The sequence below is a fragment of the Triturus cristatus genome, chromosome 2_2 (genome assembly GCF_964204655.1).
Source record: "Triturus cristatus chromosome 2_2, aTriCri1.1, whole genome shotgun sequence".
NCBI classification, from domain to species: domain Eukaryota; kingdom Metazoa; phylum Chordata; class Amphibia; order Caudata; family Salamandridae; genus Triturus; species Triturus cristatus.
In genome coordinates this window covers 872,923,935-872,938,551 of record NC_140582.1, presented here as the reverse complement: position 1 = coordinate 872,938,551, position 14,617 = coordinate 872,923,935, and the positions used below count along the sequence as shown (strand labels likewise).

Sequence of the window (14,617 nt, the reverse complement as noted above, 5' to 3'; positions counted from 1 at the left end):
TAATTGGAACATTCTGATTATTTAACTAACTCTCAATCTGACTTAGATTCCCTTCTTAAAGCGAAATTCTCTTTTAATAAATTGTCTACGGAATCTGCAAATTTATATCTACTCAAATCTAGTGCTAAATATTATAGCGCACAAAATAAAGCTGGCAACCTCATTGCTAATTATCTCAAAGTTAAAAAGGAACGTACTAAAATTGAATCTATTGTTAACTCTTCTAATATCATGCTTTATAAAGATGAAGATATTCTGTCGGAGTTTACTACCTTTTATCAGAATCTTTACACTCCGGATTCCTCTCCTTTAATTTCTGATATTGATCAATATTTGTCCTCAATTCCTTCTCCTTCCATTCTAGATATAGATTTCTCTTCCTTAGAATCTGATATATGTCCTAAAGATATTCTGGAGTCCATCCAAGTCCTTAAAAAAGGGAAGGCCCCTGGGCCGGATGGCTTCACTATAGAATTTTCTTTACATTTCTCCAAGGTACTTGTTCCTAAACTTCATCAACTTTTTTCCTTTTTTATATCTTCCAATAAATCTGAAGGCACCTTTCAAGAAGCTTTGATTTGTCTTCATCCCAAGGATAATAAGGATCACACTTTATGTAAAAATGATAGGCCTATTTCTTTAAATAACTTAGACTACAAGATATTTGCCAAAATCCTCGCACTTCGTTTAGACAAAATTTTACCTAAATTAATTGGCAGAGAACAATGCGGTTTTATCAAAGGTAGTCATCTTTCCGATAATACTCGTCTATTTTTTAATGTTCTTAGCAAGTCCTTTTCCTATAAGCACTCATTAGCTGCTGTTGCTTTAGATGCTGAGAAAGCTTTTGACAGGGTCAATTGGCAATTTATCTTCTCAACCCTTGCTTGGTTTGGTTTCGGTCCAAAATTCCTTTCCTATATCTCGTTATTATATTCCTTTCCTAGGTCCTTTATATTAGCCAATGGCCTTATTTCTTCTTCATTTCCTCTTTTCAGAGGTGTTATACAAGGATGTCCTCTTTCTCCCTTATTGTTTAATTTAGCATTGGAGCCCTTTCTCACAAAAATTCGTCTGAATGATCGTATCACAGGCTTTCCCTATGGCGATAAACATTTAACAATTTCTGCTTATGCAGATGATATTCTTTTATTCATTTCTCATCCCCAAACTTCCATCCCAGCTTTTCTATTAGAAGTCTCTGATTTCGCACAGGTGTCTGGCTACAAACTTAATGTTGATAAATGTGAGATTCTTCTCTTAAATACATTTTGTTTTCATACAGATTTCTTAACGTCCTCCTCAAATATTTGGGTTTATGATTTACTCCCTCTATTAAAGATACAGTAACATTAAATATCAAAAACTTGCAAACAACTTTAATCAACTCCACAACCCGTTGGAACCCTTTACACTTATCCTGGTGGGGTAGACTAGATTCTATTAAAATTATGTTAGTTCCAATAATTCTGTTTTATCTATCTAATCTCCCAGTTAATATTCCTAAATCCTGTTATAAAAATATGTATTCTGTTTTATCAAAATTCTTGTGGCAGAAAAAGAAAGCTAGGATGTCCTTCGCAAAACTTAAGTGTCCTAAACATTTGGGTGGAGTTAATTTTCCTGATTTCTCCTCGTATCATACTTCATTTTTTCTTAAACATTCGGTTTCTTTGTTATCCGAACATGTGTCTGATCTCTCCTCTCAGCCTCTCTGGGTAGAGATAGAATCCTCCTTTTTTCACCCTTTCACTTTTGAAGAGTTTGTATTATTGCCTCGAATTCCGCAGAAGTTTTCGCCTATTCTCAAAAATTCCCGTAAAATATTTTCTCCTCTTTTTTTCGGAGGGTATTGATGATCACTCACATTTTCTACTTTCCCCAATTTGGTACAATCCTCTTATTAAGATTAACAATAAGACTCTTTTTTGGAAGGATTGGAGAGATCTCGGTCTTAAGTGGACTCACCAACTTTTTCAAGATTGTTCTTGTCTTTCCTTCTCTGTTCTTCAGGCTCACTTTTCTCTACCAATATCTTTTGAATCCAAATTTAGATCATTATGTAATGCTGCTCAGCATAGTTATGATGCCCTCACTTCTTCTGTCCCTCATTCCATTTCTTCTCCTATCACTCTTCCCTTCTTACTCTCTTCTTCCTCTGCTTCTCAAATTTATAAAAAAACTGCGCGATCCTTCTCTTACTCGAGATAAATCTAAAATAGAAAGTGCTTGGGAATCAGACTTTGATGAATCGTTCTCTATTATAACTTGGCAAAAAATTTGGATCAAAATAAGGAAATCCTCTAGAGCAGCGAATACAATTTCTTATATGTCAATTGCTACACTTAATTGCATAAACTTTGTTATATCATTTGATACTTTCTTCCTTCCCCCTTTCTTTTTTTTTCTCTCTCCTCCCCTCTTTCTTCCCTTTGTTTATGATATTTATTGACTTTGTTCTATTTTGGCTAATTGAGATGTACTGTACTATCGTTGTATTTGATATTCAATAAAAATGTTCTTTTTTTAAACTTAAAAAAAAAAAAGCCTGTCACTAGAATTCACTAAGACTAACAGTGCGTTCGAAGCGTGAAACCCACAACAGTGATGGTTGTCCTCAGTTACTTTGATGGTGTTTTTGGTGCGACCCACCAGGTTAGAACTTGGTCAAGAACCTAGTCTTCAAAAGACGGGGCACATGCACAGGATTAGTGTGTGGCATGACCAAAAATTAACAATAATAGGATCACAGCCATGCAGTTGGGGCAGCAAGGCAAGGGACATGACTGTACATCATGCAGGGGATATTCCTGTCCCAACAGATGCACCCTGCCTTTAACAAGTGCAGCACGTGCAGTATAAAAGTACACGCATAAATACGTAACAGCAGCTTCACCTATTGCACTGCCTTCAACTATGTCCTACGCAGAGGTGGTCTTCTACCATCTATGCATGGTCCCTTCAATCTGCCCAAACAGCAAACGTGTTAAACACCTTACATTCCCATCTGTGCATTATGGCCAGAGAGAATAATTGTGGGTCAATCCTAGTATTCCTAATCTTCTGATCAGGATTTGGGGAATCAAAATCATTGCTCACGGTTTGGTACTGTGGCCAGAGACCAGCCTAAAACCTGACAGATTTATCGTGGACATGTGCAAGCAGGCACTGATTCCCCCTAGCAAGGAATAAAACAGTAACTCTAAAATAGCCGAAATCAAACTAGCACAATATTTTAAACAGAACGAGTAACATGAATAAAAAATATCGTGTGAAAAAAACTGTGTTTCGGGAGTCCAGCGAAGATGCTACTTTATGATGTAAAACCGATGCAACTATGTTAGAATTATGTAAATTAAACCCTGTTCCATGAAATGAAGACTGAAAAGATGGAGTTTTATTTAGAAAAATGAGGATCGTAGTTAGAGAACTATAAACCAGATTAGCCGGTTAACAATGTATTGCATATACATAAATAGAGAAAGATTTCCTTCTATGGCATCTATGGTTGTCATGTATAATCTTTACTTTCTAGAATTTTTTGGGGCTTTGAGTTCTGACCGATTTCATACACACAAAACATTTTGTATAAACATACTGGCACATGCATCAATATTGGCTGTTGCGATTCCTTAATTGCAATTTTTAAGGAATCGCAATTAAGGAATCGCAAAAGCCTATGCATGTAGAAATCGCTTGAAAAATAGCGATTTCTAAACATTCCTTAATTGCGACTCACAAATTGCGAGTCGCAATTAAGGAATACCTCCCCATTCATTCCTATGGGCCAAGAGGCCCATAGGAATCAATGGGAAGACATTCTCAATTTGCGATTCTCAAATAGAGAATCGCAAATTGAGAATGCAATTTCAAGGGTGCAAGGGTGTCAAGACGACACCCCGTTGCACCCCTGAAATCGATCTGTGCACAAATGTTGCGCACACACATGTCCAAAGGACATGTGTGTGTGTAACCTACGACTTTGAAAAATGCACTTTAGTGCATTTTTCAAAGTTTTCGCTATCTGCTGTACTCGGCTTTGCCGTACTTTTGGATGGCGGTGTCCCCACAGTAACAATTATACTGATAGCACACTGTGGAAGTGACGTAGTTCGAGAGGACAGGATATTAATAATTTTGCACTGCCACCGTCGAAATATGAACCCTGTGTGGTCTGGAATTAGCACCACAATTCAAGAGTATTATAATACGAGGAATTTAGCCTTGAGGAAGTCGTGGGACTACACTCCTTATGCGAAGAAACACGTGTTGGCTGTGGAGTTTTTTATGAAGGCCTCTTGAATAAAAAGAAAGAAGAAGACGTGACTTACGACTCTTTGATACATGTGGCTTGCTGTGATTTGTGTTAACAAATCACAACCTTAAAGACTTGATATTTACGTGTGCTGGGGAATAAGAATAATATGTGCTAGCTTGTGCTTCCCTTTGTGGAGTTTGTGGTTCTCTACACCTTTCAGCACCATCATATAAGTAGATAACAGGAAACTGAGTGTGTGAATTTTTTAGTGGCGCCTATATACCTATGACTGATACCACGTGTCCATTTTGTAAACTTGTATAAACATACTGGCACATGCATCAATATTGGCTGTTGCGATTCCTTAATTGCAATTTTTAAGGAATCGCAATTAAGGAATCGCAAAAGCCTATGCATGTAGAAATCGCTTGAAAAATAGCGATTTCTAAACATTCCTTAATTGCGACTCACAAATTGCGAGTCGCAAGAGGCCCATAGGAATCAATGGGAAGACATTCTTAATTTGCGATTCTCAATTAGAGAATCGCAAATTGAGAATGCAATTTCAAGGGTGCAAGGTTGTCAAGACGACACCCCGTTGCACCCCTGAAATCGATCTGTGCACAAATGTTGCGCACACACATGTCCAAAGGACATGTGTGTGTGTAACCTACGACTTTGAAAAATGCACTTTAGTGCATTTTTCAAAGTTTTCGCTATTTACCATGTGGTAAGATTCCACGGTAAATAGCGGGCCCAAATAGCGAAATCGCTATTTTTAAAGGCATCTTGCATTGCAGTTAAGGAATCGCAATTTGCGATTCCTTAAATGCAATCACAATTTAAGAAATCACAAAAATGTGAGATTTCTTAAATTGCGAGTGGCAAGTTGTTTCATGCATCGCAAAAGCTATTTTTGCGATGGCAAACGGGCGATTTTTGCGAATCGCTCCATTTGCGATCGCAAAAAGCTTTGATGCATGTGCCTGAAGTTCCAAACAATAGATGCGACACTGCCGGCCTGTTGAATATCCATTTAAGTATAATCAGAGCTAGAGACAAAGCAAATACCACATTAACTTACCTTCTCATTGTTGTAGTAGGAGAGGTGATCTCCGTCAAATCTCACCCATCGCTTCTGAAACATATAGTTTCTAAAAATGAGCAAAAAGGCTCGTTAGTAACTATTAACTGAGCGATACAAATTGCAGTTCAGTGAAACAGAAGACACAAGTAAATGCACAACGAATATTAAGTTTCAGCTTTACATGTAGAGCGCACCTTTTTCCATGAGGGCGCACCTTTTTCCATGAGAGGCATCTTGGCCCTGTGGACAATGAGCACGCCAGATCGGAAGATGGAAAATGAAATGAGATACTGAGGAAAAGCCAAGTGTTTTGAGGCAGGAATGAAGAGGAGGTGGTGCCACATACAAGAGGCAGGGGCCCAGAATGCCCAGCCCTGGACGGTGTGCCCTTAAACTCCTACCTAAAGTGAGAATGATCAAGAGTAAGGGATTGTATAAGGTTGGTCGGGTGTACGGACTGCTTTAAGCGGAGCCATGGACACTGCATAACAAGCTTCGCCTTTGTAAGGATCTATTGTCTTTACCAATATGTTTTTCAGCCATGTTGTACAGCATGAGCTAAAGTTTTTTTTTCTTTTTTTGAATGGTGTGAAGAGTAAATGATGGATGCATCATAGCGCTTTTTTTCTTTACTTTCGGCCAGGTTGCACAACACCTGTGCTGATGTACAATATGGATAATTTTTATTTTGACAAAGCCAAAAAGTCCTTGCATATTCAAGAGTTTTGGTGCTTTGTCAATTTTTTTGGGTCACAGGATGGGAGGGGCAAGCAAAGCAGAACCGGGTGAGAGGTTTAAATGACATAGTATAAATGGCACACTGACAACAAATTTAGAACTCCACCCCTCCTGTAAACACATCTCACACACTGGCCTTCAGTGGGGCTGCAACGGTCTCTCCAGAATACATATTAGCGTGTGTGTTTGTGTGTGTGAGTGGGGGTGTACGATGTATGATTGAGATGTGTATGACAGATGCTTGTAGTACCTATGTGCCTCATCTATAGGGGGCAGGGTTGGCCATCTGTTCTGACCTGTGTGATTGTGATTTATTGTGCTCTCTCCTTATGAAGTATGTTATACAGTATCAGTGGCCGTATTATGGTAAATGCACATTTTCATTGTTTGTGCCGGGTGCACCTTAAAAAGTTGCATAGGGTGCAAACAGCAAAAATGTGCTGTATTACCATGAATGCGCTGCCCCAGGACAGCCGCGAACTTGTGCTACCTTGAGGGCAGTACATTCCTATGAAAAGCAGAGCAGCTGCTTTACAGCTGATTCGTGTTCTCACAGTGCAGGCGGCAACCAGCCTGAATTTTTGAAGGGGATTGGAGATCTCCTTGCAAGTGGGTGGAGTCAGTGACTGCACCAGCCTGAAAGGGGATGTCTGGGGGGTCCATGGGACCCCCTTCTGCCCCACCAGAGGGCTGCCATCAGGGGGCGCACTGACAGTGCACCACCTTTTAGATGGTGCACTCCGAGTTCACCTGCTGAGGGCTTCTTTGCCTCTGCTTCCACATCTGTAATACAGCACGATCGCAGAGGCATAGGGATTTCCTTATTTGCATGGTGCACGCCCCCATGCAAATTAGGGAACTTCCCCTTGCAGATGGCGCTAGCACTGTATGTGCGCCAGTGCTATTGGTATTACAGAAGGGGTCTCACAAGTGTACACGGCCCCTGCTGTAATACCAAAGTACCAAGAGGATGCTCAAAGCGGGCGCAAATGCCCGTTGCACCCCCAGGGCACTTTATGTAATACGGCCCCAGGTTTATTAATATTAACGTCATGACCATTTATTCATTTGCGATATGTATGCATACGTATGTGTGCTGTGTAAGTGCCACTCGCTCATCTGCATGATAAATAGTGGGTGTGTGATCTCTCTGTTGAGTATGATATATTTGTTTTGTGGTTATCCGTGTATCTGCGCTATATGTGTGTCTGTTGTGATATTGCCTCTTTATGATCTGTATGGTATCTGTCCTTGTGTGCATAGGGGAATTGATTGAGAATTGCTGTCATGTTCCTACGTGATATGTCTGTGTTATGTAACAGCTAAGAAGTGTACATGATATCTGGCAATTTTCTGTTTTTCTGAGTGATGCATCTGCGAGTGAGTAGTGGGCGTGAAAACTAGGGGTGGGCGGAATTTGCGTAATCGCGTTACGCAAATCTCCGCAAAATGGTAAAAAATCTCCGCGAACACGCAGAAATTCCGCGGACACGCGGAATTGCTTGTTCGCGATACTTTTTTCCTGTTCGCGATCGCTGTTTGTGTGCTCAGGGTGAAATATTTCGCGAACACGCATATTGAGAACGCGAACAAGCAAAAAATTTCGCGAAGTCGCGGAACACAGATTTTTGGGCAATTTCGCGTTCTCCGCGGAACGCGAAATTACCCAAATTCCGCGAGCGGAACGGAATTTACCACCCAGGCCTAGTGAAAACCATGAAATAGGTGCAACGTGTGTTTGATACAGGATGTGGGAGAAGATGAGGCCTTACGGCCAGAGCTGTAGATTTTGGAACTGGGGAACCAGGTTTCAGTCTCCACATCAACTCAACATCCTGTGATTCTATGCAAATCACTTCATATCCCAGGGTCTTTAAAATATGAATCTGTCCTTGTGTAATGTAAGGGGTGCCCATGTAGAGCACTAAAATACCTTTGAGTGGAGTTTGCCCTATATAAAACTGCAAAAAAGAGTGTGAGATTAGTGCATGTGTTTGACTTGTATGGGATAAGCATGTGTAGGAAGCTGGCTCTCTATAAAGGGTTCTACAAAGAGGTACACTGTGCAGAGGGTCCAGAGAATCCACACCAAATGGTGCACAGAGGTAAAAACAGATCAGTCTAATGCTCTTTTTGTTGTAGTGAGGCTAAGCAGTTAGGCTTATCAGAGAGTAATACAAATCATTTTTTGTACTCTACAGAGGCAATAAATGAGACCCACACTCAAGAATAAATCCAAGATCAATGTATAAAAATATTATTGTTTTTAAAGAATTTTTTAGACCAAGAATACAAATCTAAGGTTAGTGCTTTCGGAGTTACGATTTTGCAAATTTCTGAAAATGTGTCACTTTTGTGTGCAATTACGAACCATGGGAAACAATGGGGAAAAAGTTCACCTGCTTGTTTTAGGTTGATGTCAGGATCAGGTCCTAAGTTCAAGAAGGAGAAGTTCAGGAGCATCCTGGATCCGCTGGGAGAGGACTGCTGAGGGTCTCGGTGTGCAAAGATGAAGTGGGCCACTAGAAAACACACTGCACAGTGGGACTTACACTTAAGTCCAATGGGGCTACTTTGAGGGAGGATTGCAAGGGCTTGGGGACCACAAGAGCACAGCTGGTTATTTGGTGCCAGAGCGGGTGAGGGTGCAGAGCAAACAGGTCAGCGGGTGCAGAGCAAACAGGTCAGCCAGGCGTCATGCGTCTTTTGGTCATCATCGTCAGGAGCTGTCAACTTTGAGAGGCGATTGCGGGACAGCTGGGCCACTCAGGAAGTGGGTCTCTGGTGTCTCAACATCCCTTGAAAGGTGCTTTCTTCTAGTGCTTTGGGAGTCTTGAGTGGACTCTTCTTTTTGGTGTTTGCCATTGGGGGTCTGGTACCCCAGTTATTGGTACGCCGCAGCTCTGGTAGGTCGTGGTGTTTCCAAACTTGGTGAGGAGACAGATCTGAGTCTCCGGACCTGTTATACCTTTTGTTGCTTTGGTGCTGCTTCGAAGTCGTCGGGGAGCAGCAAGTCGACAAACCAGACTTCACAGGTTTGGTGCCTACAGTGTGCAGGAAGTGATAATTTCACTCAAAGCTCCTTGGCAATTTCTTGATGGCTGGAGATGCTCCAGAGTTCTTGGAGTCCTTTTAGGTTTGAGAACGACACAGCAGCAGTGATTGTCGAGTCCTGGAAGCAGCAAGCAGGATTTGGTGCCTTTTTCTTCCACAGCAGAGCTTCAGTTCTCATGCAGCGGGTCTTCTTTGTCCTGGTCTTCTCCTGGCCATCGAATATGAAGTTCAGGTCTCAGGGTGCCACCCAAACACTGAATTTAGGAGTATTACAAGGGAAGAGAGTTAGCAGCAAACGAAGTACCTACCTTTAGTGGGTCTACACCCTCTATGACCACTTCCTGTGGAAAGAGGCACTACCCTAGTCCTGATCGAATGTTTTTCCACCATCCCAAGATTGTGGAATTTCAGGAGAGGGATTCACATCACTTACCCCGCCCTAGGGTTGGTTTAGCCTGGGTGGGGACCCTCCTCTTAATCTAACTATTTTTCCTGCCTTTCCTCCAGTCAAAAGTGGAGCAGAAATGGGGGTTGGATTTCCCCACTATCTGGAGGTTCCTGGGTGGTATTTCAAAGGCAGCATTGCCTTTGAAGCATTCCCCACCCAGCTATGCCATACTGTCATGGAGGAGGCGTGAAGCACCTCCTCCAAGAGCTGACTTTTTCTCTGTCCTATGAGACACTTCATGAGGTCAGAAACATGTATGGTAGTGGCAGGCTAGCAAAAAGAAGTCGGGAACCACATCAGTTCATGGTAGGTTTTCCAGGGATCCTCTAAACAGGACACTTGTATGAATTTATTAATAAATCAACTACTGGCATCAGGGAGGATTCAGTGAAGCCATCATAGAGCTAGGAAACTTTTGTTCACAAGTACCCTGCCCATGCACTCTTCATGGCTTCCCGGTGGACCTATAACATCTCAGAATAGACTGGACATTGTAGGGGCATATCTGCTCATGCTATGCCCTCACATAGGATATAGCGCATCCTGCCTTAGGGTTATAAGCCTGCAGTAGAAGTCACTTGCCTATACCTTATGCGGGTGTATGGGAGCAATGTCTACACTTCAGATATCTCTTCACCAAGACATGCAGGCTGCAATGGCAGAGAGCATAACCTTGGTGAGAGGTCTCTAGGGTGGCACAACCAGTGCTGTAGCCCCAGAGGACCCTCCTCAGTACTCATGCCCTAGGTCTTCTCTGTCACTACCTTGGGTGGTTCCTTGGGGTCCCACCGATTCTACAGGCTATAGGCCTTGTGTCTAGTAGTTCTTATACCACTATTTTAGTATATGGTTTGGCTCGCCCCAAGGCCTGACGTGTATTTGTGCTATTTTACTGTGATATTTGAAGTGTAACTTATGTGTTTTGACCTCTAGTCTCATAAAGAGTCTAGGAGGGTGTGTTTAGTAATAAATACATATATTTTATACATATACCTGGTGTGGTTGTCTTTCATTTAGGCACTCAAGAGTTTATAGACTGGTAAAACAAGCTGCTTTACATTCCTTCAAGACTTAGCCTGAAGGCTGCTCTCCATAGCTACCACTAGGATAGCTTTCATTAAAGGTTGTCTTTAACCTATAACCAATAAGGTTTTTTTGGACTGGTACAGGGAGCCCACTATAACTAGTGGACAGCATATACTAGGCCAACTTCTCACATTGGTGTGCAGCATGTGGGATTCCAGCTTGCTATTGTTTTACCAGATAATCTCAATTGAGTGACTAACTGAAAACCACTAAAGGTACACTAGGTACATATAATACAAGCTTTAGAATACATTAAGTTCTACAGAACTTAGAGTTGTGTGTTAAGGGCTTAGCACACCCTTTCTACAACTCAAGAGAGTTTAGTAGGCCACACTAGAGTAGGTAGTGCAATACACCACACCTCACTAGTAATGTCTTCAAGGCCAGGAACCAGTGGGTCCCTGCCAGAAGCCAATGGGCTTCTAGTTTCCAAGTAAGATAACCTCCCATTCATGGAACTGAGAGCATTATGCACAGCTAGGAAACTGAGGACAGGTAAAAGTCCAACCACCCAGCATCTCATAGAGCTACTCAGGCTGGATGATCTCAGAAGACCTATAGGGTCTGGAGGGGTAGGTAGAGTGGGTGGGACAGCACATGAGGAAGGGCCTAGGGGTGAAATTCCCCATGACCTGACCTCTAATGCTGACCAGGAAGATGACAATGATCTTGACCTGGAAAACCCAGCTCCCCTGGAAGATGAGGTGAAGGGCCACACTGGCCCCCTCTTTGTCCCTCCTGGAAGAGTTGGTGGTGGGCCTAGAAGGTCTAGATCTCCCTCAGTGGAGTCTAACCATTCTGGTTCATCTATAGGGACCTCTATCTCTTCTCATAGGAAGGAAACCTCTCAGGAGAGGAGGGAGAGACTGCTTAAGTATGAGGAAGCTCAGCTTGAAATCAGAAAGAAGCAGGTAGCCCTAGATAAGGAGGCCCTAGAGCCCTACAGAGCTAGAAAAAAGTTGGGACTAGAGATCCATGGTGCAGCAACATCCCTAGAGATAGGGAGAGGTCTTCTGACCATAGAAATATGAATAAGATTGTCCCTCCCTACCAGAGTGGGGATGGCATCCACAAAAGGAGAACTGCACTGGAAAGGGCCTGTAAAGTTCAAAGAGTCCCCCAGGAGCAGTGGGCAGCAATCTTATGGCTCTCCTTTGCAGACAAAGGTAGAGATAAGCTCCTCACTGTTAGAGAGGAGGAGGCAGATGATTATAGCAGTCTGAAGAGTGCCTTAATTGAAGGGTTTGGCCTAACCACTAAGCAATACAGGTTAAAGTTCAGGGATATCAAAAAGGCACAGAATCAAGACTGGGTAGACTTTGTAGATTGTGCTACTAAGGCTCTGGGGGGTTGGTTACTTGGCAGCAAAGTACATAACTTCCAAGGATTGTACAATTTGATTATGAGGGAGCAGATTCTTAATAACTATCAAAATCAGCTGTTGCACCAGTACCTGGTAGACTCAGATCTGACCTCTCCCCAAGAATTGGGAAAGAAGGCAGACAAGTGGGTCAGAACCAGGGTGAGGCAGAAGGTACAGAACCAAGGTGGTGAACCCAAGAAGCAAGATCCTAAAAACTCTGATAAGGTTGGGGAGAAAGGTAAAGACCAGAAGTATTCACAAGGGCCCCAACAATCTTCTTCAGGTGGGGATTCACAGTCTAACAAGGGAAAAGGCCAAAAGAAACCATGGTGCAAAATCTTTAAGCAGAAAACTCACTGGACACGTGACTGCACCAAGTCCAAAGAATCTACTCCAGCCACCATTGCCCCTAAGGCAACTGTTCCCCCTAGTACAGCTACAATTGGTAGAGGTAATGTTCAGAATAAGGGTGTAGTAGGATTGACCCTGGGTTCTGAAATGGACTCTGGCCTAGTCAGAGTTCCAACTCAGGCTGTTCTAGTCTGTGATGGAGGCATGGATATGTCCTCCTTTGTGAGTCCCAGTAACTTGGGCAAATACAGACAACAGCCTTTAATAAATGGAAAAGAGGCTTTGGCATTCAGGAACACAGGAGCAAGTGTCACAATGGTGACAACAGATCTTGTGGATCCTGGGCAGATTATACTTGGTGAAATGTACCAAGTGACCAATGCTAGCAATGTCAGAACAGACCATTACCTGGTAGTGGTTAACTTCTCCTGGGGAGGGGTAACTGGCGTTAAGAAGGTTGTGGTAAGTGCAGACCTACCAGTACAGTGCTTGCTTGGCAATGGTCTAGAAACTTCAGCTTGGGCTGAAGTGGAGCTCAGCACACATGCAAAAATGTTAGGGATCCATGCTCATGTCTTTGCTGTGACTAGATCACAGGCCAAAATGTATAACACTGAACAGGCCCTGGATTCTGGAATAATGGACCAGGTGCCTCCCAAGAGAAAGAGCAGTAGGGTTAAGGCAGTGCCTTCCCACCTGACTCAGAATGCAGATCAGTCTCATGAGGGAGATGAGCCTGAGCCTGAAGAAGGAACTGTCCCAGAGCAGCTTGAACCTGACCAGGTTGAGTTCTTGGGGACAGGGGGCCCTTCCAGGTCTGATCTGAGCCAGGAGCAGAAAACCTGCCCTTCTTTTGAACCCCTCAGAAAGCAAGCTGTTGATGAGGCTGAAGGAATCCTAGTGGCACCAATAACATTTATTGGGATGATGGACTCCTTTACTCAGAAAGTAGAGACCCAACGCCTGGTGCATCCAGGAGGTTGGTTATACCTCTGAAGTTTAGGGGCTTCCTATTGACACTAGTCCATGATATTCCTTTAGCAGGACACCTGGGCCAAAACAAGACTTGGGACAGAATTGTCCTTTACTTTCACTGGCCCCTCATGTCTGAAGACACTAAGAAGTTTTGTCGCTCCTGTGTGACAAGCCAAGCCAGTGGCAAGGCAGGTGGAACCACAAAGGCTCCCTGATACCACTACCTGTGGTGGGGGTTCCCTTTGAGAGAGTTGGGATTTACATTGTTGGTCCCATGAATCATAAAACTGCATCTGGGCACAGATTCATCCTGGTGGTGGTGGACCATGCCACAAGGTACCCAGAGGCAAACCCACTTAGGACCACTACAGCACCTGTGGTGGCAAGAGTTCTCTTAGGTGTATTCTCAAGAGTAGGCTTCTCTAAGGAGGTAGTATCTGACAGAGATGCAAGCTTTATGTCAAGTTACTTAACTGCTATGTGGAAGGAGTGTGAAGTGAATTACAAATTCACCACACCCTATCACCCACAATGCAATGGTTTAGTTGAAAGATTCAATAAAAGCTTAAACAGCATGATCAAAGGTCTCCCAGAAAAGCTTAGGCGCAGATGGGACATCCTTTTGCCCTGCCTTTTGTTTGCCTACAGGAAGGTACCACAAAAGGGGGTTGGTTACAGCCCTTTTGAACTTTTGTTCGGCCATCCTGTTAGGGGTCCTTTGTGTTTGGTGAAGGAGGGATGGAAGTTACCTCTCAAACCCCCTAAACAGGACATAGTGGACTATGTACTTGGTCTCCGCTTCAGGATGGCTGAGTATATGAAAAAGGCAACCAAAAACCTTGAGGCTAGCCAGGAATTACAAAAGGCCTGGCATGACCAAAAGGCTGTACTGACTGTTTATCAGCCAGGACAGAAAGTGTGGGTGTTGGAACCTGTGGCCCCAGAAGCCCTCCAGGACAAATGGAGTGGCCCTCATACAATTGTTGAGCAGAAAGGGGAGGTCACCTCCTTGGTAGACCTTGGAACCCCTAGAAGTCCCCACAGAGTACTTCATGTCAACAGACTTAAACCATATGTTGACAGGGCAGACATGGGCTTGCTCATGGCTACTGATGAAGGACAGGAGGAAGAGAGTGACCTGCTTTCTCAGAACCGTGATGATGGGTCAGTTGTTGGTGTAGCCTTAGCAGGCAGCCTCACTGTGCAGCAGCAAACTGACTGCAGAAAGCTTCTCAGTCAGTACAGACATATGTTTTC

The 14,617-nt window shown here is 43.2% G+C and overlaps 1 protein-coding gene across 3 annotated transcripts in view; it reads right to left on the bottom strand.

The window, feature by feature from the left end:
• The window catches only part of ARAP2 (ArfGAP with RhoGAP domain, ankyrin repeat and PH domain 2), a 1,345,662-nt gene that overhangs the window by 1,075,726 nt on the left and 255,319 nt on the right, over positions 1 to 14,617 (bottom strand). For all 3 annotated transcript variants that reach the window (XM_085642300.1, XM_085642298.1, XM_085642299.1), the window contains exon 7: positions 5,343 to 5,412. In XM_085642300.1, the coding sequence (XP_085498426.1) occupies positions 5,343 to 5,412 (70 nt within the window). The remainder of the gene's footprint in view (positions 1 to 5,342; positions 5,413 to 14,617) is intronic.